The sequence below is a fragment of the Penicillium vulpinum genome (assembly GCF_028829585.1).
Source record: "Penicillium vulpinum strain IBT 29486 chromosome Unknown utg000004l_segment0_segment0, whole genome shotgun sequence".
In the NCBI taxonomy this organism is placed as follows: domain Eukaryota; kingdom Fungi; phylum Ascomycota; class Eurotiomycetes; order Eurotiales; family Aspergillaceae; genus Penicillium; species Penicillium vulpinum.
In genome coordinates, this window is record NW_026643244.1 from 2073291 (window position 1) to 2097800 (window position 24510).

At 46.6% G+C, this 24510-nt stretch overlaps 9 protein-coding genes across 9 annotated transcripts; 5 read left to right on the forward strand and 4 right to left on the reverse strand.

Annotated features, from left to right (window-relative positions):
* Positions 1–46: 46 nt before the first annotated feature.
* N7479_009327 (Amino acid/polyamine transporter I) lies at positions 47–1879 on the reverse strand (the record flags this gene model as incomplete). Its single annotated transcript, XM_057257020.1, has 5 exons — positions 47–834; positions 888–1268; positions 1351–1547; positions 1611–1681; positions 1736–1879. 5 exons carry the CDS (start codon positions 1877–1879, stop codon positions 47–49), a joined length of 1581 nt encoding a protein of 526 aa, XP_057104478.1.
* A 1179-nt stretch (positions 1880–3058) lies between these two features.
* Positions 3059–4380, forward strand: N7479_009328 (uncharacterized protein; the record flags this gene model as incomplete). Its single annotated transcript, XM_057257021.1, has 4 exons — positions 3059–3256; positions 3325–3648; positions 3712–3854; positions 3939–4380. 4 exons carry the CDS (start codon positions 3059–3061, stop codon positions 4378–4380), a joined length of 1107 nt encoding a protein of 368 aa, XP_057104479.1.
* A 2142-nt stretch (positions 4381–6522) lies between these two features.
* On the forward strand, positions 6523–8409 carry N7479_009329 (Six-hairpin glycosidase; the record flags this gene model as incomplete). Its single annotated transcript, XM_057257022.1, has 1 exon — positions 6523–8409. The coding sequence occupies one exon, from the start codon at positions 6523–6525 to the stop codon at positions 8407–8409; it is 1887 nt and encodes a 628-aa protein (XP_057104480.1).
* A 383-nt stretch (positions 8410–8792) lies between these two features.
* N7479_009330 (putative rhamnosidase B) lies at positions 8793–11343 on the forward strand (the record flags this gene model as incomplete). The annotated part of the gene is made up of 4 exons (XM_057257023.1): positions 8793–8816; positions 8876–9352; positions 9411–10129; positions 10176–11343. The coding sequence occupies 4 exons, from the start codon at positions 8793–8795 to the stop codon at positions 11341–11343; spliced, it is 2388 nt and encodes a 795-aa protein (XP_057104481.1).
* Positions 11344–11761: 418 nt separating this feature from the next.
* N7479_009331 (uncharacterized protein) lies at positions 11762–13881 on the reverse strand (the record flags this gene model as incomplete). The annotated part of the gene is made up of 10 exons (XM_057257024.1): positions 11762–11864; positions 11927–12016; positions 12086–12300; positions 12351–12562; positions 12611–12788; positions 12843–12992; positions 13052–13145; positions 13197–13429; positions 13488–13627; positions 13683–13881. The coding sequence occupies 10 exons, from the start codon at positions 13879–13881 to the stop codon at positions 11762–11764; spliced, it is 1614 nt and encodes a 537-aa protein (XP_057104482.1).
* A 1275-nt stretch (positions 13882–15156) lies between these two features.
* Positions 15157–16855, reverse strand: N7479_009332 (glycosyl hydrolase family 79 C-terminal domain-containing protein; the record flags this gene model as incomplete). Its single annotated transcript, XM_057257025.1, has 6 exons — positions 15157–15605; positions 15658–15783; positions 15833–16195; positions 16249–16496; positions 16547–16666; positions 16725–16855. The coding sequence occupies 6 exons, from the start codon at positions 16853–16855 to the stop codon at positions 15157–15159; spliced, it is 1437 nt and encodes a 478-aa protein (XP_057104483.1).
* A 1139-nt stretch (positions 16856–17994) lies between these two features.
* N7479_009333 (GMC family oxidoreductase) lies at positions 17995–19873 on the forward strand (the record flags this gene model as incomplete). Its single annotated transcript, XM_057257026.1, has 3 exons — positions 17995–18073; positions 18135–18858; positions 18910–19873. 3 exons carry the CDS (start codon positions 17995–17997, stop codon positions 19871–19873), a joined length of 1767 nt encoding a protein of 588 aa, XP_057104484.1.
* Positions 19874–20721: 848 nt separating this feature from the next.
* Positions 20722–22467, forward strand: N7479_009334 (Zn(II)2Cys6 transcription factor; the record flags this gene model as incomplete). Its single annotated transcript, XM_057257027.1, has 1 exon — positions 20722–22467. The coding sequence occupies one exon, from the start codon at positions 20722–20724 to the stop codon at positions 22465–22467; it is 1746 nt and encodes a 581-aa protein (XP_057104485.1).
* Positions 22468–22508: 41 nt separating this feature from the next.
* N7479_009335 (MFS transporter) lies at positions 22509–24164 on the reverse strand (the record flags this gene model as incomplete). Its single annotated transcript, XM_057257028.1, has 2 exons — positions 22509–22833; positions 22897–24164. The coding sequence occupies 2 exons, from the start codon at positions 24162–24164 to the stop codon at positions 22509–22511; spliced, it is 1593 nt and encodes a 530-aa protein (XP_057104486.1).
* Between the last annotated feature and the right edge of the window lie 346 nt (positions 24165–24510).

Consider the following 24510-nt stretch of genomic DNA (forward strand, 5'->3'; position numbering starts at 1 on the left):
CTTTCCTTCACCTTGTTGGCTCAACAGATAGGGCTGATAGATATCATCAACCCCTGTTTTTCTGGACAACAACTGATGGACCAACATAGTCCTTCCTCCCCTTAACAACATACATCCCGAGACTGATGATGAAGACTCCCACGAAAAGAACCACACTCCAGTTAAAGCTTTCCGCTGTGACCTCGACATCGCCTGGCCATACGGACCAGAACAGCGCAAAACAGCAATAAAACAGTCCAATAATATTGATAGCTAGGCCCCACCGCCCCAAGTCCCACCGACGGGGTGGGAGGGTATCAGGATGCCAGATCTTGCGGTAGATAACGCAACTGATTGAGATAATGTAGGTGTACATTAGGGCGGCCACGTTGAGAGAGATAATAGCGTTGAATGCAGTCTCGGATCCGATGTTGATAAGGGATAGCGCGCAGCTGATTATGCAGGATAGAGCGATGGCATTGGTGGGGATCTTGCGCTTTTGGTCGACCTTGCCGATCCATTTGGAAAATGGGAGGCCGTTGTCACGGGCAAAAGCAAAGGTTTGTCGGGACGTAGAGGCGTTGAAGAGGATGTTACTGAAGATAACGGGTAAAAGGATAATAGCCGTCAATCCGTTCACTCCTGCAATTGAGGTTGCCTGTTGAAAGACGTAGAGGAATGGAAAGCCTGTAGGATCATCTAGGGCATCTTCCACTGATGGCATAGCGAAGAGCAGAGTGATGATTAGGACGATAGCCATAAGACCGTTACTGAAGTAACCCCAGGCAATAGCGACAGGTACGTTGCGACCCGCATCTTTCACCTCTTCGGACATATGTGCAGTTGCATCAGAGCCTATCTATTCGTTAGTATTCTCGGTATATGCTCAAGACCTATTTAATACATACTCAGAGAGCCGTAGATAGCCGATATCTGTCCGATCATCACGCTTAATCCCATGGTGGACCAACCTCCAAGATTTCTCCACTCTGTAACGAAGACAGCTTCGGCGGATTGGTGAGGAGCCATAGCCCATAGAACAATGATGATGACTGCCCAGGAGAGCACATGAAGAATCATCAAAAGGTTGTTTAGAATGGGCATTATATCGCATGCGAAGACATTCACGATAAAGATCACTAAGACCATCGCAAAGACGAGTAGGGTGCCCTGCCAACTCTGGGGTTCATAATCAGGGTTTCGGACGCTGATTAATCCCTGAATAATAGTTCCAGTGAGGAATGAGCCAGAGGCTGCTCCAGCTTGCCATGCTAATACTGACATCCAGCCTATATACAAGAAATTGATATAAAATCAGCCAAACGCAAAAAAAACCCCGCCATCTTATTAGACGCCATGGAATACACGTACCTGTAACATAACTGAGGAACTTTTGGTATCGAGGCGAGGACCACTCAGAAACCCAGTGGTACTGCCCGCCAGATGTTGGTGCCATTGACGCCATTTCCGAGATCGAGGCAATAATGAACCCGAACCCAATGAAGGTCCATATATAAGAGTAAAACAGACCCGGCAAGCCTCCATTGTATAACCCTTCGTAGTTAGAGCTGAAATAAAATTTACAGATTAGAACCAAGCTAAACATAAGGTCTGTAGAGGGATATACTAACATGAGAATAAACTCCCACGTTGCCTGCAAAACTGACGCAAAACTCAAAGCCGCCAAAGGTCTTAGGTTTCTCTTTTTAGTAGTGTTAGATAGAGATCAATGCAGCACATAACAGAGAAATTTTACCTTAAATTCCTGCGCCTTTCCCATCCGTTGCATGTCATTGTCGTCTATAGCCTCTGCCTTTGGATCATGATCTGAAGAAGAATGCCGATCCATAGATTGCAGCTCCGTGTCCTGTGCCAAACCGGACGGCTTGAAAGAATCCATGATGTTAGTCTGACAGCGACTGAGCTGTTTGGCGGTAGGAGGGGGACAGAGGAAGATGGAGAGAGAGGGAGAGAGGAACGAAAGAAAAATGTAAGGGGAAAAGAGATCAAGGGGTAGTAAATCGTATTAAAGATTCTTCAATAAACACCTTGGCGGGACACAGCGATAAACGATCCACAAGTCTTGTTCATCAGAGGGCACACAGTATAGGTGGGGTATGCCAATACTTGGCCTAGCTTGGCCTAATCTATTCTACTGAAGTTCAGTTAGAATATCCCTGATTAGCGTACTGGGACTACAACTTTATTTTTATGAGATAGTAACAGAGGAAAAGAAAAAGAAAAAAAAAAAAAAAATGAAAGGAGAATCTAAGCATGTATAACATATATTTTGTACAGAAAAAAAGTGCCAGAATGTGCATAGTACGAATGGCACGAGGGTGGGTAGTATCAGGCTAGAAGCTCTAAGTTGCATGAGCCTAGTTCCTTCGCGTGCTGACGGGAGACACAAGTACCACATATTCTCTTCAAGCGAGATGAGGCAATGTACGCTAAAAAAAAATCGATGAGTATTCGACTTTCTGATACCAAATTTCCTTTTTTTCCCCTCCCCCGCTGCGCCGCGGTACCTTTCACAGCTACTACTTAATATAGTATCAAATACTAAGAAGTTCTAATCTAGTGAGTACTTTCTTTAATTTTTATTCTTCTTATAATAATGCTACATATTTAAAGGGAATATTCAGTAGGGATACGGGTATATGGGTGTAATACCTTAGCTGCATTACAATGGCATTTTTCCCAAGTTCTACAGGGGTATTGTCTGATGGATATGAACCCATGTCCACTACTCCCTACATACCCTTGCAGATGAAAATCTCCACATGTCCTGTTACAACATGCACCCGATGCATGGTTCTTTTGGCTCTAAGAATCCGATTGGTTTCAATTTTGATTAAGTATGTTTCCACGGAATACATACGGACTCGGCCTGATCTGGTCTTCCACGTTATAACCCTTGTCGCCCAAAATCTTGATAATTCACCTACCGCCCTAAGAAGAAAAATAAACAAATTCGCCCCCAATTCATTGGATGGCCCCTTGTTTCTACATGTCTTCAAATATATTCTAGGTGTCCTGTCGATTGTCGATGTTCAATGCGCCTTGTTAGACAACCATCATGACGGCCTCTTCGCCTTTGCCCCCCGGCGTAAGCCCACCTCTCTCAACAGATAATCCCAACAACCATAGCGGATTGATCGTAGTGATCACCTCATTCTATATCCTTCTGATTATTGTTGTGTTGGTTGCACGAATATCCGTTTCGTTCCATAGGCGGTTGATGCAACATAATAACCTTTTATTCGGCTTTCTCATAGTAGGTTCATTCATTTGCAGAGCAATTTGCAGATACGTTTGTGACTCCTCATACTAACTATAAAGCAGGTTGTGGCAACCATTCAAGCAGCGATAGTGTTGACGCAGGTTCACCATGGCTGGGGTATCCGGACAAAACCTGGCGAATCCACCAACGATCGAATGCTCAAAACCGGATACGCCGCCGAAATCCTTTCGATAATTGTTTTGGGCTGCTCCAAGATATCGACTTGCTTATTCTACGAGACTCTCTTCTCACAGATACAGAAGGTGTTTATCCGTGCAAATTTGGTTGGAATGGTTGCTTGGACGGTTCTCTCCGTGATACTACTAGCAGTCCGCTGTAGCCATAACCCATGGGTTGATATCAGCGCCGCTCAATGTAGCAGTTTGGTGAGACAACACTTCCCGGAAACTCTATAGAATGTGTGAATACTGAACATGGATATGCTATAGTTACCCCGATGGCAAGCAATTACAGGTATTGACATCGCCACTGAGTTCTCCCTTTTTGTGTATACCGCAATAGCAGTACACAACATTCAGATATCAACAAGGAAAAAGCTGGTGGTATTCCTAGCTCTCGAGACCCGAGTACTGTAAGTACATTTTTCGTATCCCAAATAGATCTAGATTCTCACACAGGCATTCCATATACTAACGTCTTACTTCCAATGTACTAGTCTCATCCCCCTCGCTGGTCTCCGCCTATACTATACAAAAATGCAAATCACCTCGGATGACCCAATCCTCGTCGGCGCCTTCGCGACCGTAGTAGCGGAAATCTACCTTGCGATAAGTGTGTTATGTGTTGTGAGCGCATTCTTCAAATCTTTCATCGCAGTCTACGAGGATAGCAACGGGATCTCCTACACAAATGGGACTTCTTTATCACAATCAAAATCGAGGAGACTAGACTCGAGGAATACCATTACGCACAAGGACAATAATGATAATTCTACAGGTGTTCTGCGCGGCTGGGAACGAGAGGAGGATCCCATTATCGCTTCCACTGATGCGAAGAGTGGTTTGAAGATTTATACATCGGTGCACTTCAGTGTTAGGGATGAGAACATCGAGTTAGCAGATCATGGAAGTGCGGAAAGGCGCGATGGTGGATTTTAATTGTTATACTAGAGTTGAGCTTCTTGCGTTTAACAGAATACCCTAATCACGACCTCTCCCTTTTGTCACGGGGGTTTCCTGCATCAATTCGATTTCTCAAAAATAGCACCGGGTATCAAACCGCCTGTTTCTCGAAATCAAGTATCAAATTAGCCGGAGGATGGCGTGTTTTGCCAAAACCTGACTAAAATAGTTAGCTGCTGGGCAATCAATCCCTGAGCGCTATCGGGATTGGCGCTACATGCAGAAAATGTCCACTTTAGGGGGCAAAAAGAAAGAAAATAAGCCTCGGTCTGACGGAAAAGTTGGTGCGGATGTTTGTCTCAGTTCCCAGGAGCTATCTAGTAAGCTTGTCTCAAAACATTTATGGTCTTAAAAAATTATTAGCGATCCCTGAAGTCTAGAGTTTACCTACAACATAGGTTCATAAATTGGAGCATCCTAACTGGCTGAAGCAATTTGGAAAAGTAGAGTTTTAGACCAGCCTTAGTGGATCTGATTTCTTGAAGCATGGATTGTCTTACGTTGCTATGGTCGGATTCGCCCTAAAGTTTAGGGACTTTGGGTATAGATATAGATCCATGCCATATCAAAATTTCAGCTCCATGGCTAGTCGTGAAGGGTAGAATTTAAACCCAAATTTGACATCGCCAGATTTTATTTTCGTACAGATCTACCCGTGTACCCGCAAAGTATGTACGGAGTATGTGCTCCGTACTCCGTATCAGTACGACATAGTGCGCTTGGCACGGCTATATGTACTTTGTACATGTGTGGAATAGCAAAAGAGACTAAAATATGCTACCTTGAAAAATACCGCTTTATGCAAGCCACGCTGGTATGTTTGGAACCTGGGATCCCGACGGGAGGCCCCGAGGTCTTGCAAGAATTATATTAACACCTGGGCAGTGACAATAGGCTATAACAGCGAATATGTTTATATAGAATAAAACTATATAAAATCAGATATTTGCTATGTACAACAAAAATCTTTTTCGATCAGAAAGTGTTGCTGGTTGTAACTTTTCGATGTTAGGATCTTGTGCGACCGTTCGCTGGTCTGGTGAGTGATGTGTAAATTAATGATGTGCATAGTACTCCGTACTTAGTCCCGTAAGAAATTGAATATATTACTACGGAGTAGTGTCGCCAAGCTCACTACTGCCCTTCTCGGGCATGGCAAGGTATCATAATATAGAGCAAACGCACTACTATTCAAATTTTGCATAGCTAGTCTAGAAAGGGAGATGATTCTCCGCAACTCCATATGTATATAGTGCTAAACTCCGAGATCACCTGGGCACTGTAATATTAATAAATGTATAACGTAATTCATAGGCGAATAACTAACTAACTAGTTAACTAATTATGTTGCATGGAACCAGAGTGAAAAAACTACATATGTCTCTACTGAAGAAACTTCGGTAAAGTTTTAAATCATAGCTGACTTGCTCACCTAGAAGAATAACTACATGTAGGTATCGGAGCAGGCTTGTTGCCCCGGGCGGATAGGGCCATTGATCTTCCTTCTTCTCACCAGTCAGCAGCTCAATTAAACTGGTTTCCTTTCCACCTTGACATCTATATAATTATGTAACACAAAGTTTCGATGTTTTTTGACGTTTTGTTAAGAACCCTTGAGATAACACACAGCTTATTTTGTCTTATTGATGGAAATTATGGCAATTCAATTCGTGGTATCGAAAGGCCCTTGCGTAGGCAGTGGTGAATCACCTAAACAGGGTCCAATCGATGTGAAATGTGGAGCGAATTGATCTGCAGACCCTCCGGCATGTTTCCCATCTTAGAAGACCAACTATAAGACTGATGAGCCCGGTGGCACTTCTCCGCAACAAGATTTACCCCGCGCAATGAAATCTTCCGGGGTTTTAAACCAGCTGCAAGTAATGGGGATACATACGGAGTACTCATGTGGGGAGCCTTCACATTTTATACATGTATACTGAACATTCAATTTATGCCTTATCCCACCGGAAAATTCCAACGTTAAAAGGGACTGATTATCATGGCTCTGCACTCATGTTTCAGACAACGTCTGCAGAATAGCTAGGCTCACCCTACTATTGTTCAATCGACTAGCCTTTTATCGAGACTGTTTATCTCCCATCGGAGCAATTCAAAATGATACACTGTCAGAACTGGCAGAAACCCCTCGCGGTATTCGTTTACTTTTTTATTTCTCTTTCCTCTTTCGTCAATGGGCAATCTGACTTGAATGTTAAGGATATTGGAGCCCAGGCTTTTGCATTCAACCTTGGCGGAGTCAAATTGACCCAAGACCGCTTCCTGGAAAACCAGGGCCGTACCCTGAATTATTTGAAAGAGATAGACGTCGACAGGCTACTTTATGTTTTCCGGACGACCCACGGACTATCTACACAGCAGGCAACGCCTAATGGTGGCTGGGATTCTCCGGATTTCCCGTTCCGTTCGCATGTCCAGGGTCATTTCCTCACTGCCTGGGCTCAATGTTATGCTGTACTCCGTGACCAAACATGCTATGACCGAGCGATCTACTTTGCCGCCGAGCTGGCAAAATGTCAAGCCAACAACAAGGCTGCTGGTTTCACGGACGGATATTTATCTGGCTTCCCTGAATCAGAGTTTGCAAAGCTCGAGAACCACACCCTGGCAAACGGCAATGTCCCTTATTACGCGGTACACAAGACCCTTGCAGGTCTTCTTGATGTCTGGCGCTTGACAAACGATACTACTTCTCGAGACGTCTTACTGTCCTTAGCTAGCTGGGTTGACAAACGCACTGAATCATTCAGTTACGGTGCAATGCAGGAGTTATTACAAACAGAATTTGGCGGTATGAACGAGGTGTTGGCCGACATCTATCATCAAACTGGTAATGAGAGATGGCTTACCGTTGCTCAACGATTTGATCATGCTGCCATATTCGACCCCCTTGCGGCCAACAAAGATCAGCTTGACGGTCTACATGCGAACACTCAAGTACCAAAGTGGATTGGGGCTGCTCGCCAGTATAAAGCCACTGGAGAATCTCGCTACCTTGATATTGCCCGCAACGCCTGGGAAATCACTGTCGGATCACACACGTACGCCATCGGTGGTAACAGTCAAAGCGAACACTTCCATGGTCCAAATGCCATCGCTGCTTGGCTTGACAATGACACATGTGAAGCGTGCAATTCGTATAACATGCTCAAGCTTACCCGCGAGCTATGGCTTCTTGATTCCGAGACCTCAAAATATTTTGATTTCTACGAAACCGCCTTACTCAACCACCTGTTAGGCCAACAGAACCCTGCCGATCACCATGGCCACACCACTTATTTCACCCCCCTCAGCGCTGGAGGTCGCCGCGGTGTGGGTCCTGCCTGGGGTGGTGGTACTTGGAGTACGGACTACGACTCATTCTGGTGCTGTCAAGGAACGGCACTCGAAACAAATACCAAGTTGATGGATTCAATCTACTTTTACAATGACTCGACCTTGTTTGTCAACTTATTCATGTCTTCTGTCCTGGAATGGCCGGAGAAGGGCATTACCTTAAAACAATCTACGACTTATCCAGTCGGAGATGAATCAAAACTGGAAGTTTCCGGCCATGGTCACTGGAAAATGAACATCCGCATCCCTACATGGGCATCAAGCGCAGAGCTGACCCTCAATGGGGAAGCTTTGCCTGATGTTAAAGCTACTCCGGGAACGTACGCTCAAATCTCACGAGAATGGGCCGATGGAGATGTCGTTGAAATCCGCTTCCCAATGACTCTGCGTACAGTGGCTGCAAATGACAATTCAAGCATGGTTGCTATTGCATATGGGCCAACTATCTTGTGTGGTAATTACGGCAACGACGCACTGAGTAGCACTCCTATTCTCGCCCTTGACTCTATCAACCGTTCCGGGGCTTCTAGCCTTGACTTCACCTCCATCGCTGACGGCAAAGTTGTTACACTGAGTGCTTTCTATGATGCTCAGGGGTACAATTATAACGTATACTGGGCTACCACAGGAAGTCTCCTCGCTGCATAGAGGCTCAGTACGGAGAAGGGCACGGTTAACAACTCAAGACCTACGTCTTTTTTAGTAGCACTATTAACACAGATGAAAATCTCATTCAAAATGCACACGTGTTCACATTGAAATTGTTCAGAAAATTTCCAGCTTGGCCATCTAGTAGATTTTGAGAAATCCTCTTTGTACAGTATCAAAATGGACGGTCGCAATGACCGTATTTTGCTATAAGGAACTCCTGGTCATTTGTCACAAACGCTTATTGACAACGTTAATTCAATCGCCGACAGCTATTCCTTCTCGGCGTAAGATCCCCCCGAAACCCCAGCCCCTCCCCCACCGAAAGATATACAAGCCCGGAACTCCCAAGATGAACGGAAACTAGAGCTCAACGCAAAAGTATGGCATCAGCAGAAGAACAAAAGGTACGAGATTCTATCTTCAGTTATATGGAGTAAATTACTGACGCATTGTGGCTCAAAAGACAATAAACGAGCTCCAGGCGAACTGGATCTGGGTTCCAAACTGGACCGACTCTTCAAACACGAACACAGCTGGACAGATAGTTCACTTCACGCGTAATGTTAATTTATTGTCCCGAGCGACGAAATCTGTGCTGCATTTCTCAGCCGACACACGTTACAAGCTCTATGTGAATGGCAAGCATATTGCCGTCGGGCCGACTCGCAGTAGTCCTTTGATCTGGTACTATGATACACTGGACATTGCGCCCTACCTAAAGGAGGGACATAATGAGATTCGATTTGTGGTTATCCGGTACTTCGCGGCTTTGAGGAGTGCAATGCCCTTTGTGCGGACGGCTCTTCCAGGATTAACCGTTATTGGAAATATTGAGACAGGCGATGAGGTTGTCAATCTTGCTTCTTCCGAGAATTGGATGGCATCTGTGGATGAAAGCATCCAGTTTCCAATGGGATTGGCTGACGATGTGTTCCTTCATGTAAGACTGGCTCAGGATCGAGCATCTCCCGAATTGAACTGACATTTCTTTTTCATAGATCAGCGAGCGCATCGCTCCTGCAACCCCCGGTGCTGCTGTGACACCATTCGCTTACAAGATGAGGACGCTCAATGGCGATATTCCGCCCTGGAATTTGCGCCCGCGCTCTATCCCCATGCCTGAGTCAACGCTAGCCATTGTAAAAACCATCAGAGCATGCAACAGTCTGGTTGATATCAGCGATTGGACAGCCTTCTTTGCGAATAATAATTCCCTCGCCCTTCCTGCGAGCTCAACTCATACGCTTGAAGTGCAAGCGGATGTCCATTCGACCGCATTCGTTCGATGGGCCTTCAAGGCAACCAAGAAAGCTTCTTATATCAGACTTAAAGTCACACACTCAGAAGGGTATGAGCTCGAGCCCCGATCGTACCCTTTCTTCCGCTCCAAAGGCGACCGAATGGATGCAAGTGTCGGCCATATTGTCGGACCATACGATGAGGTGAAACTTGATATTCCCGGCACAGAAACTGCGATCTACGAGCCATTCTGGTTCCGAACCTTCCGTCTCATGAGAATAGAAATTACTGTAGGCCCTGAGCCAATTGAGCTGGTATCCTTCGATGCTACCCAGGTAAATTACCCCATGGCGGTCAAGGCCAGCTGGAAGGAGCCCGGCGACGCCCATAGCGAGCGGATCTGGGACGTGTCCATCCGGACAATGCGAAACTGCATGTTCGACGGTTACTCCGATTGCCCGTTCTACGAACAATTACAGTGAGCCTCTCAAACTCCTAAATTCTTACTTCGGCTAACGATCCAGATACTCCGGAGACAGCCGATCTGTCGGTCTATTCCACTACCTCCTCTCAGGTGACGATCGACTGATGCGCCAGGCGATTACAAACTTCGCCGCTTCAGTCACACCCCAAGGCCTTACACAGTCCCGTTTCCCCTCACACGTGCCGCAAATCATAGCCGGGTTCTCCCTGTATTGGATCCTGCAGGTCTGCGATCACCACCTATATTTCGGCGATACCCGCTTCGCACGAGGGTTCATTCCGCGCATCGACGGGATCCTCGACTTCTTTGATGCTCACATCGATGAGCTGGGTCTGGTAAGCGGACTGCCCGAAGTTGTTTGGCAATACGTTGATTGGGTGACCACCTGGGGTGCCACGGATAACCATCCTGACAAAGGAGTACCGACCTCCGGACGGAAGTCCAATAGGCACACTTATTTTAGCATGCTTTATGCGTGGGTTCTGCAGAAAGTTGCTGGTCTGGTGCGTGATGTTGGTCGGCCGGGGCATGCTGCTGAGTATGAAGCGAGGGCGGAATCGCTACTAGGGGCCATTCAGGCTCATTGCTATGATGGTAAATTCTTTACCGACTCGACGGCTGACGTTGCCGATGAGCTGTCATATTCCCAGCACTGCCAGGTCTTTGCTGTTATCTGTGGAGCGGCGAGGGCCGAAGACTCTGCGCGAATCTTGGCTGAATCGTTTACAAATGATCGCTTCTCAAAGTGCTCGTATATGATGCGGTTCTATGCTTTCCGGGCGCTTGCTTTGGCTGGCGAGGATCTGTATGAGTCATTTTGGGAGAGGATGTGGGTTCCTTGGCGGGGGATGCTGGCAAATAATCTCTCGACTTGGGAGGAGGATGATGTCAGACAGAGATCTGATTGTCATGCTTGGGGAAGTGTGCCAATTTATGAGTACTGTACTGAGTTGGCGGGTGTTCAACCGGTCGCTGCTGGTTCGTCGAAGATATCTTTCAGACCTAGGCTTCGGTTGACCGGGGCGTTGGAAGCGAAGGTAGCACTAGGTAAGGATAACCTAGCTACTATTTCGTGGAAACTCTCCGGAAATGAGAATATTGTGGAGCTTAGGCTTGAGAAGGCAGTTGAGGTCGTGAGCCAACTACCGAGAGGCAAGGAAGAAGAACATGGGGTTGTGGATTATCTCAGGTTTGCTTTTAAGGATTAAATGTACTACTAGTTAGCAGTAAGTGAATACACTCAGACAGTAAGACAGCGATGCCTTGCTTGTTTGCACTTAGTTCGACCCCTCTTTGTCCTCATCAAGCATATACGGAGCTTCGTAGTAATAGGTAGTTCATCATATAGATTCATTATTGCTTCCCCTTCTCCTAACGACGTAGAGTGTGGGTAAATTCACAAGCAGTATGTTAGTGTCTTTTTCAAGCCACTAGGTAATAAACTCAATGATTTTCAGAATTATATTGATCCCTCAGCCAGAAAAATGTCTACAGTACCTGGAAGAGCAGCTAAAGAGATACGATAATATAGCTCAATTTGAATATAACTAATGTAAACTTCTCAACTCAAATAGCCCATAGTTTCCTATTTATACCTTCCATCTTTGCCTCTCATCATCCTCGCACTCAAGCTGCGACCATCTCATGGTGGTTGCGTTGCTCATTTGAGCGCATCTGTACTTCAGTGACATACCCCTTGAATTTCCGAAGGTTAACCTTCTTATCAAACCTTGAAAATGAAATCTGTTAGCCAAGTCCATTAAAATAATATGAGAGAAAAGGTTCACATACATTTCATCAATCTCAGCCGGTGTTCGGCGTGTCACTTCTGGAAGAATGAACCAAGCGATCATTACCGCAACTGCACCTGTACCCGCAAAGCTGTGGGAGATAGCCTGTCAGTATTTTGCAGAGGAAAATTGGACTTCAACGAGATGACAGAGGGCTTACAAGAAACCAGTTTTGACACCCCAGGTCGAGGTAGGTGCATTGTTGATCATCAAAGGCGTGCAGAAACTGAACATGATAGCAACCATGTTCGAAGATGCAAGGGCCCAACCTGCTGTCCTTGCACGCAAGCGTTGCTGGGGAATCTCAGTCGCATAGGCATAGCCAATAGCCGATGCACCACTGGTGGTGAAAGTCGCCAAACAAGCGAAGAAGATCTATTACCATCAGTAAGCTGGCAGAAGTGTGCTAAATATCAAAGACTTACCAGAAGTGAACTCGTTGATGGCTTGGTATAATCGAAGCAGCCGATAATTCCGAGGCACAAAACCGAGACGGATGTGACCGCATAGGGGTAGATAGTCAATGGACGACGACCAAGCTTGTCGGTAGAGACGGTAGTGATCATCATAGATATCAACTGGACACAAGACAAAATCACAGTTACCATGAATGGATCGTTGCTGCCAGCATATTGGACTAAGGCAATATTAGCAGCGTGTCAAATACAAAATGATTAGTACTCACAGAAATATGTAGCGTAGGTGTTGAACACGGACAAGCCGACCAGCTGCTGGGCAATCTTGGGCCAAGCAGCAATAAAGAAACGAATGCGGTTGCGGCCCTGGAAAACAGCCCATATTCCCACTTCGGAGTTGCGCTCTGCTAGTATACGCTCCTCCGCAACTGTAGCAGACATGACTTGCTGAAAAGGATGTTAGAACATTGAAGTACGATTGACAGGGGAACAATGACGCACGATCTGCTCATCAACGTTGTATCCATCAATTTTTCCGTTGTACCTAGTTAGAATTTTGGCTGCGTTTTCGATCTTGCCTTTGCTCACGAGCCACCAGGGCGATTCTGGCATGAAGACAAAGATAACGCCAATGATACCAACCATGGGCCACTGATCGTACGTGGTAATTGTTAGTGTCTATGTTAACCAAATTTAAGAGCACTACTAACCTGTGTATAGATAGGAATCCGGAATTCATATGGATTATGCTTGTTGAGTTCCTGGAGTGCGACTGAGGCGAAGATCTGACCCACAACAAACCAGCTAGAAATAATCAGCAACTAAAAACCCAGAATTTTCAGAGACGTTACTCACAAACTGTACGCGTTGATATAGAAACCTCGCAGCTGGGTTGGGGCGATTTCGGACAAGTAGAGAGGCAGAGTGGATTGCAGCATTCCGACACCCATTCCAGAGAAGAGTTTGGCTGCGAGCCAGTGATCCCATCTTGTTGCAAAGGTTTCAATAAACACGCTCATAACAATAGTGAGCCAGATGATATATAGCGCGACTTTCCGACCGAATTTTTCCGTGGCAAATTGGAGGAGCTGGAGAATGGTCAGTCACTTTTCAGATCAGGTAGGTCTGGAGGTTGGAAAGACGTACAATTTGACCGACAGTTTGGCCAGCAGATTGGATGCCACCCCATGCGGAGATGTATTTGCCTGCGATGATCGATGTACCCGGGGAGGCCATCTGTCGAATGAAACCTTTGTTGGAGACAATACCGCCATTAAGATTGATTTCTGTAATCAGATCAGTATACTTCATACCTACTAGGTCCCAAAAGCAGTAGCTTACGGTAACCATCCAGCGCTGCGCTAAATGCTGCAGTCATAGCAATTAGCGACACGGTCTTGAACCGTAGCACACACTGCCAGATAGTAAGGTCATCTTCGCGAGATCGCATGATAGGCCCCACGCTCTTGGTAGGCATGGTGTCTCCATGGTTGGAAGAAGCATCCTCAATATCTTCCACGTTGGCCTTGGAAATATCCATCTTGGATGTACGTAGACGCAGTATGTACCCAAGAAAAGAAAAAGTCACAAGTTCTTATCAAGTCAAGACAGCTGGTAATCTTTATATTTCAAGCTGCTTGCCAAGCTTAGCGCGCTAACAAGGATTGGTTTGCCCACGTGCTAACCCTTTTAGATTGGAGTTCTACGCGGGGGAATGGAATCCGGGGTTGTGGAGGTCAGCTACGTAGACTACCGCCAATATCAACTCAAAAATCAAAAATTGTAAAGCTGAGCTTGCATAAATGGTTCATTTGCCGGCTCGCTAGTTTACAAGTTCTCATAGGTTGTTTTAGCAGAAGTGGCTGGTGTGGCTTGTGCGAAAGCATCCTACTGACAACCAGCGGCAATTGTTTCGGTCTGAATTATACCGAAGTTATTAGCTAGTGGCTAAACTATCATTGATTGAGAGGCCAATGTGGTTTGAAAATAAATGGCCTGGAGGAGCTCATTGTGGATCTCAAAGAGTTGAGTCATGTGTCCCTACATGTTTGTTAGTGTAACCGAACACTCTCCCAAACAATCTATCTTTTCTAGATGCTTTTTATTCTTACTTTGCTACTTTGTACATATAGAGTACATCGCAAATGGTTGAAAGGAGATTTTGCTATTGAGTTGAACGGCTTCTAGCATTGAAACTCCAACTAGCCCTAACTAGATAATCCCCGGTGGAGTAATGAAATGATTGGCTGATATTGCCGTAGAAAATTGGCTGCCAAGATCATTCGCAATAGAAGATTTCGTACCTGAAAAGTTATAGATATATTGAGTATATGATTGAATTTGGTAAATACTAAAAGGCAATTCTCTCTAACACATGTCTACGAGTCTACAAAAGGAAACGAAGAATACCTATTTCTAAGGCATCAAACCTAGGTGAAGCCAATAGTACACCGCCTTCAATTCATAGCAACCGTTACATTATTTACTAAAATCATATACACCAGACTATTTTAATATCAAATATCAGTTATATTCGAGTAAAATGCTTACATCTTCCCTGGAATCATACTATGTACGGAGGACAACATATGTACATCTACGAGGTCAAAGGGTTAAAAGGGTATAAAGAAGAAGGCGGTAAGGCAAATTAGCCAATCATTTCATTGTCACGGATAGTTAGTAGCCGTTGGAACCCCGCCCCCGCTTCCTCCCCCCGAACGTAGTGGCGCCTGCCCTATATTGTAGGTGGAGACCCAATCTTCAGACTCCAGGAATGGAGACCCCGAGCTCCTTCTGGGAAACTAAGAACGAGTAATTAAATGTAAACTAGAAGAGCTTCCGAAGCCGCAACAGTGAAGGTTGCTTTCCCGCCAGAGACAGTGACTGTCTCCACGGTCTCTGTACCCTGAATAGTGCAAGTGCCATCGGTAAACTTCTGGCCTGCAACGGTCGGGCTCTGACCCTGATCGACCCGAGATGTGGCATAAGCCGCAGTCAGTCGTTTAGCAGTGACGGTGGAGGACGAAAGTCCAGACAAGGTGTATGTCTGAGACGTGCGCGCTCCACTGGTGGAAATATAGTAGTCAGAATTGTAGAGAAGGACCCGAACAGGAGTGCCAGCCTTATAGACAGCGTAAGCTGCGTATGCTGTATCTTTGCTATCTAGGGCCGCAATCTGATCGGCGTTGGCGAGCGCCATGGTGGCGAAGTAAGCACCGAAGTAAGGGGAGCCCATGCTGTAGCGGCCCCACCAGCAGTATTGGCCTTGAGAGACTTAGATTGTGGCAAGGTAGATGAGAATTGCCGGATTACTTACAGTTTCCAATGGTACCCTGGTGGAAGTAGAGGGCATCTGTGCCCATGAGGACGGTCTGCATCACGTAGTCCAAAATCCACAGAGCAGAACCGAAAGTCGGGCTGATACCACCACCGCCTTGAGTGGCTAGATGTTTGTTAGCATTTCCGTTGAGTGATAGTGAACGGTAACGTACCGGAGTTGGTCTCGCCGAAGACATGCGGCTTGCCTTTGGCAGCAGCGGCAGAGATCTCAGCAGCGAAAGGCTGGACCTGGCTGGCAATATTGCTGTGACCCATCAGAGTGGCTAGGTTGTAAGTTCCAGCCCACTGAGGATAGTTGTGAGAGCAATACTCCTTCACATAGTCATTCGCATCACCTTCTTTCGCGGCAAGGCTAGCGATGCTCATCGGTGAAGTGCCGAAGTAGACACCCGCTGAGATGATATCAGTTGCGGAGAGATTTCCGCACACTGCATCTTGCCAGCTGATTTGGGATGCTTCATCTGCTGCAGCTGTCCAGGGCGCACCATTGGCAATGGGATCGCTATTAACGAAAACTGAACGCCCAATTAGCGTTTACACAGCCAAGTAGAAATGATCAAATACCTACAATTGGGCTCATTTCCCAGTTCAATGGAGTATAGATTGTCCATTTCGCTCTTGGCGAGAAGAGCGGCCGAGATTGTATTGGAAATATCATTCAAACGGCGATTCAATCCCAGTGTGACCTTTCCAGCATAGGTTGCTGCCAACGAGATGAATGATGGTCCGTAAGTTAGATTCATAGGCGCATCAGCTGGGCTGGCCACTGTATAAGTGACATCCTCTGTGGACGAGCTATCGTACGTTGCACGGTCTCTAGCATACTGTTAACAACATATATTGAGCAATGATAAGGCCATACATACTGAGTTGTGCCTCCAATTCTTATAGGGGGCCATGTTCCAGTCAGATCCTTCAGGTTTTCTAGACATCTCATCGTTGATTTGACGTCTTTAATATAACCAGGGAACGTGAAGAACTCCAGACTTCACAATAAGTAAGTATATGTAAGTATTCCCATCGATCATTGCAATTGAGACTCACGATACACCAACTGGAGCCTTAGAGATCTGCCCACTTGCCGTTGAAGGCGGGGATGCGGGAACATCGAAGCTCAAGCCCGAAGCCGAAGCTGCGAGGCCCAGAAGCGAGGCCGAGATGGGGAGAAACACCATGACTTAGAATATCGTTGATACTAGATGAGTTGAGTTAGAAATCTGAATGAATTTCTCTGAACACCCGAGACAAAGCTCTGAAGTATATAAGCCACAATGCAATCCGGTTTCTTCAAGGACACAATCCGGGGACCCCACACTTCAGCCACTAGTTTCATATTCTGGCCACGTTTTTTTTCCATACCACATGATAATTGACCGAACTTAACCCATCTGATAAATGGCGCCTATATTCTGTTCCTCATTTGGTCACACCGACTATTCAGATCTTGCAACACCCGCATATTAGATCGGCTATTGATGGGCTGCATTAACCCGACTCCCGGATACGAGGTATTCACTACTCAGCACGTGGTTCTTTGATGTCAGAATCCCTAGTAGCATTTTATAAGGTTATCTATCGCTCTGCCACATGATATCATCCCTCGGGCATGTTTATGGCGATGGCCCGAAGCCCGGTACATCGCCTATACTTTGTCCTTCAAGATTCAATGTTCATAGACCGACGGTGTGAAAATGGCTCATCTTGAGAATATCGTATGAATTTTCCGTGCCATCCTCGGATTTTGACTCTTGAATGTTGTGTGCTATAGGCGTTTCTGCAGGGCTAAGACTGCCACCTAAACGGGATGTTGCTGATTGATGCGACAATTTTTGAAATGATTCTTTGTCCTTGATCTAATGTGCACATAGACGGGACAAGATATGGTAAAATGCTAAGGTTTTATCAGATTCACAGCAGCATTTTGATAAATCTTTGCACCATATCATAGGAGAGTCATCTACTATATGTGCTGCCTTAAAAGTATCAATATTAAAATCATACTTTCCTGTATATAAACTGGAGTTAAGGCAAAGATAGGGTTCGCTTTCTATTTGAGGGCTCATCCCTTCTTTTCCATTGAGATCCAATGGCTTTTGGAAAATAAATTTGCTGTAATATGCGAATTCTATTCGGGGATAAGTCTCTAGTCAGATTGGGAGAGTTGATACTCACCAGTTGGTCTTATTGAGGAAGAAGCCAGAAAGAGGGCAGTAATCTCATCTGGGATACGAGACTTGTATCACCGCCCTCAGGCCAACATCACCTCATCACCAAATCAAAAACAAGAACTTTGCCTGAGGGAATCCAAGGCACAATGTGGCCGTTCTCAACATATCCGGAGACGACAGCCAGTGATTTATCTGGGAAAACGTTTGACTACATCATCGTTGGTGGTGCGTCTCACTCCCCCTGACCAAAAGTCATCAAATCGACTAACCCCAAATCATTTCTTAGGCGGTACGGCTGGATGCCTAATCGCAAACCGTCTTTCCGCTTCCCCAAACGCCTCAGTCCTAGTTCTCGATAAGGGCCGCGTCAACGCCGGGGTTCTCTCGCGGATCCCACTATTTGGCATCCTGCAAAAAGGGGTTGTCCGCTACCACGCCGAACCTAATGCGCACTTGCGCGGGCGACATGTGCAACTTCTGGCTGGTGAAATGCTAGGTGGTACCAGTCGCGCTCATTCCATGGTATGGAGTCCCGGAGGCCGGCCTGAATTTGACGGATGGGCGCTTGAGCTGGGATTGGAATATTGGAGCTGGGAGAAGGTAGCGCCGGCCTTTGCGAGGGTTGAAAAGTCAATTCAACGGAAAGGGGCAGGCGATCTAGGGCTCATGCCGTATGTAGATGCAGCGATGGGAAGAGTAGGACTAGGTGATGGAGGGGGAGAACGAGGCACCCAAAGATATAACCGCAGCGAGGTCTCGGTTGATGCAGATGGGAACAGAGTCTCTGCGTTGACCGCATGGCTGAATGCCTCGGTCGTGAATGAGAGGAAGGGGAGACTAACGGTGTGTACAGGCGCGACAGCGACAAAGCTCGAGTTTGCGGATGACAGAACTAGAGTTACAGGTGTATGGATCAATCCTGGAGGGAGTGCAGACATTTTGGTCAAGGCTCGGCAGGAGGTGATTTTATGTAGCGGCGTCTTCGGCACGCCGCAGCTGCTAATGCAAAGGTCGGTCGCTTTTCCCTCATAGCCTCACCTCTTGATACTAACTGCGAGCAGTGGCATCGGCCCCAAGGACCATTTGTCCACTCATAAAATTCCTGTGGTTCATGATCTTCCTGCAGTGGGTGCGCATTTGACTACCCACATTCTTGTCCCAGTCATGACAGAGCTCCCACTTAAACACACACTGCATATCATTCAGACAGCGGCTATTGTATGGCATTTTTTGCTGTGGCTCTTCGCCGGGTCTGGAGTGCTTGCCTCTAACGGTCAATGGGGCGCCGCATTTTTGCACTCAGATATGCTCGACGAGGCAACAATGACGTTCGTCCCTCCTGAAGATGGTGAGAAAGAAGTGACTGATCTCGAAATCTTGATTGCCCCAATTAGTACGCTCATCGAGCACGGTGTCCCCGGAGTACCTTGCATGACCTGGTACGCGGCTCTTGTGCAGCCGCACACCACCGGCAACGTTGAGCTCACATCTAGCTCTGATGCGAAATCGCCCCTTAAGATTACACTCCCATTGCTGATCGACTCTCGTGACAGCGTGCGCCTGCGTAAAGCTGTACGGTTTGCCATGCGGTTGGCTGATGAGTTTTCGGGACCGGAGGTTGGATATCCACACCCGGCACCGTTAACGTTGGCTCCCGGGATGGGATTGGAATACTTAGATGGACTCATGGACAAGAACAAGAGCAAGAGTGAGAAGAGAAAGCTTACAAAAGCGTTGCCACCACAGAAGCACGCTTGGAGGACAGTGACTGATATGGAAATTGATGAATATATAAAGAGGATGGTTACAGGGAGCTATGATCCTGCTGGCACATGTCGGATGAGTCTTACAAAGGAGGAGGGTGTAGTAGATCAGAGCCTGAAGGTATATGGAGTGCGCAACTTGCGAATTGCAGATGCAAGTGTGCTTCCCCGGTGTGGGGGCGCTTCGATCTCGGCGTCCATTTATATGATTGGGGAGAGATGCGCTGAGTTTATCATGAAGCAGGATGGTTTTTCTTCCTAGATATACTAGAAGACAATTTTCACTACACAGTGAACCTCAGTCATAACAAATTGAATGAGACGGGGTGAAAAATCGGTTACATCGAGGGGTTCGTAAATTCGACGTCTTCATACATCACTGTATCTAATTATATATATCTAGTTTACGTGCAAATTTATACTCTAGAAATTTACCAATACCTAACGCTTCCCTTCTATGCTTAACCTCCTCACCTATACCAACCTGTCATATTTATAGAATGTTTATAATTGACTGGTTTCTAGCCCAAGTGGAAGAACCGTATCAATCAAGTTTGTCGCAGGGGGTAAAATTCGGTATTATTGTAGATTAATTGAGATACCGGCACGGAGTACCCGTTCATGAAAACCGGGCATTTCAGAGTGTTTATTGTAGTCTGCATGGAGTCACATGGAATACATTATCTTGAAGACATCTGTTGTACAACATAGGCGTGTCTAGGTAGAGAGATACTTAGGTACAGTGGGACCTCGAAAGTATTAAGCGAAACACTTGTACCTTCGCATACCGCCTTATATGTAGGAGTACAAAATGTGGCACAATACTTCAGATGTCCCACTGTACGGAGTACATACATTGTCATTTTAGAAGCCCGTCGGGCTTCTAAGAATGCGATTCGGCATACGACCTTCCATGGAATCAAGGAACCTTGGAATGCCCATGGGTGGAACCTATGTGGAGCCCGGTAGTTACCGAGGTCAACCTTGGAAAGTTTTGTCACGGATCGGATCGGAGCGGAGTGGAGTAGGATAGTTGTCCGATAGTAATCCGGCCTCCTCCGCACGTTTCATTCCACACCCTAGCAACGCATCCGTTCTGCGGTCGGGACTATGTCCCATCGCAATTTACCAAGCTCCGCTCACACAGATGCGCTAGATCCCTTTGGAATGGATTCCCGCCAACTTAGCACCCACCACGCCGAACTTACGCGACCACGGTCACGGCGTGCGTGCGACGAATGCCGAAAGCGGAAGCGAAAATGCGATAGCGAATTACCTTGCTCGACCTGCACCCGCTATGAATACACGTGTCGATATGAACATGGCAGGTCGCATAGAGGTACTCGAGCTGCGCACACTACCTCACAGATGACGCCTAGAGAACACCCAACGTCAACGCCTGAACATGTTTCCACTAATACTCCAGTCCCGACGGGAGGCCTTGAACAACGGGCGAGCTTTCTGGAGCGCGAGAAAGGAAGGTTTCTGAGCCATGCCTCATCTATTACTCAAGCAAGGTCTTTGGGATTAGGACTTGAATTGCCTGACCCTCCTCGCCTTCATTCATTTGGGTATCATACTGGCATTCGGAAAGAACCCGAGAGTTCCTTGTCAATTCGGCTTCCACATCTTCTGTCCTGGGATCAAGCAAGCAGCTGTATTGACATGTTTACATCCGTCATTCATCCAATTTTTGGCTTTATGAAAATGGAATCCATCTTTGAAAGGGCCCAGCGACACTGGCAGGGCCGACTCGAGGGACATCCTTTCGAGGCAGTGATTACTGGTGTTGTTGCATTAGGATCTTTATTTTCCAATTATCTCGATCAGGAAAAGGAGTTAGAGATTGTACTTCATGCAAAGACTCTGCTTGATGACCCTGTTATCAGCCGTCGCCCCTCGCAGGACCTAGTCATGGCCTGGATTTTAAGAACCATTTACTCCCGCGCAACTGGTCGACCCAATGTAGCGTGGCTTCAAAGCACCACCACTTTACATTTGATTGAGATCACCGGGATACACTATGATGAAGCACCAGTAGCCTCTTCCGTAGAGGGCATCAGTACATCAACCCGCGACGACTCGGATATACGCGCACGAATCACTTTGGTTGCACAAAGCCTTCACATCATGATTGCGTATGACTTTGGAAAGAGTATAATATACCTTGATCCTGCTGTATATCATCATATCCGACCGCGTCAGGGTGATTTCACACTGCAACTATCTGAGCTTACCAACAAAGTCCCCACTCTAGCGGCTCACGCAGACCCTATGATCAACCAGGCCCAGCTTTTGCAGGCCATGGAGCACTTAATGGCAGCAGCAGTAGATCATGATTTTCTACTGCTTGCGAGGGCGGAGCTATGTTTCGCCATTCACCGTCGTCTTAATATTCTGGGCCTTGGTCTTACTAGACAACAGACCAAGCTCATAGTTGAAGCAGGTACTGCGGCTCTACCTGCAGCTCGACGTCTGTCGGCTCAGCTCTACCCATGGTGGAATGTTACGAATGTACTATTTCAGTTTGTATGCGTTTGTCTCTCAATTGGTACTACAGAGACGCTTGCGCATATCCAACCAACACTCGAAACTTTCCGGTCTGTTATTCAGCATTTCAACACCCATCTTACCCAGGAGGCCTTTAACACATTGATACTATTAACTGGTGCATGCCAGGGGGAAAAGGAGAAACAAGTAAAACTTCTTCAGCTAGCAAAGGGAATGCGATTAGGAACTGATACTTCGTTTCAAGGCCAGGGTGATTTGGCGATGATTGATCCACAAGGAACGTCTCTCTTCGAATTTTACCACGAGTCATCATTCGTTGATCTGCAAACAATATTCAATATCTAAAATTAGTATCTACAATTATACACAAACTGTAGATCTATATCTCATAAACCATCTTCCATGTCCGAATTATCCGTTATGGCCGTGGAGTGGGCCTTGTCACGCTTAGTTAGACTTCGAATGAAGAACATGCTAGCAATGGCAACTCCCAGACCAGCGAGACCAATGCCCATGTAGCTTGCACCTCGATAACCTCTTAATGTGTCGCTGCCACCGCGGTCCACTTGACTTTGGACGGTTCCAGCAAGGCCAAGTCCGATCGAGATGGAATAGTTCACAATGGTGTTGACGAGTGAGGCAGCAAGTCCTTGGTGCTCCCGTGACATGCTGTCACTGAGGATAAGTGTCCCAGACGGAAAAGACATGTCCCTAGTAGAAGATTAGTACATCATATACACATACTCAGTAGGAGATTGAAGACTATATACTTACATGCCCCATGGGGTCAAGATGGAAATAACGAATGTTTGGGCCCAATATGTTTGGTGAACAGGCAGTGTGGCTAGGAGGATTTGGCCACCTGTAAATGCAAGCATAGCCATCAACATGATCGCACTGGGACGCACTCGAGCGAGAATGAAACCAGTTGTAATCGCAGCGATTGCACCAGACACAGCGGACGGTGCCCACTTTGCAAGCGCTAGAAGAGGGGTATCTCCCTTGATGACTTCCATGAATTCGAAGAAATACAAGACCACAACCCCAAAACTGGACCAACCAGCAGCGACACAGCCAAGTACCCACGCAACATTCTCAGAGAAAATATCCCCAGGCAGTAAGGGGAATGTTGCGTGGAACTCGATCCACAAGAATAGGGCAAGGCATAGGAAGCCGACGATCAAAAGTACATAGACATATACGGTTGGCCAACCGACACTTGGCCCTTGATTCCAAGCGAAATTTATAAGAATCAGAGCGGCAACACCAAGTGAGCCACCTAATAGATCACATTTGACCCACCAAGGCGTTTGATCCGATAGTTTCGGAGGTTCTGATTCAGGAATAGCGAAAAACCCAAGGACCGCAAATCCTATGCAAGCGATTCCCATGATCCAATATGCCCACGGCCACCAGGCGCGCTGAGCTAGGAGAGCCGAGAACACACCCCCGACAGAAAACCCTCCTGGTGCGGTCGCACCGAAGATACTAAACACCATATTCTTTCGAGGTCCAGCGGGGTATGTGCGTCCCAGAATAGCCAGGGCGTTTGGTAGCAAAAAGGCCGGTCCGATCCCCTGGAATGCACGGCAAATATCGAAAAATATTTGGTTTGACCATACGGAAAACCCTCCGAGAAGGGACCATAGGCCAAACCAAAGGAAGCCACCGATAAACATGAGTTTATGCCCATAGAGGTCTCCTAGTCTTCCTGCAACGAGAATGAAGGTTCCCACGGTTAGGCTGTACGCGGCTGCGTACCAACTTAATTGGCCGGGATTGGTGACGTGGAAGCTATGACCAATGATATGAAGGGGCACAATAGCAATGGCAAGACCCGCCTGTGTCATGAATTGAGCACCACACACAACACCGATGAATATGACCTCATGCAGTAAGCTTTTTGGTATTTCCATCGCTGACTGGTTGGTTATCGCCCGAGCGAGATCTCCCTGGTGGGAGTTCGAATGTTCGTCATTCTGGCAATCGTCAGAAGGCTCATTCGAAGGCTTTTCGTGAAATTGTGCTTGTTGTTCAGACATCTGCGCAAGCGATATCTGACGGTAGAGAGATGGGTGTTGGGCTGGTTTAAGGTTTGGCCATGCGAAAGTCGAAAGTGATGACCAGATGACTTGACGGATAAGGAAATTTTCTCTCTCTCTCTGTTTTGATTCTGGGTTCAAGATTTATTAAAAATGGTAAAAGACAAGATTCGACAAGGTTTTGTAAGATCCAACCTTGGAATTCCCACCTGGGCATAATTCGGCCCTAGCGCCCGGACGGATCGGATCGGCACGGGAACGGAGATCGGGGACTCTTAAGGCTGACGTATATTGTACAATTGACGGGTCTGTAGGAAAACCAGGGATTATATATAAATACCTAAGG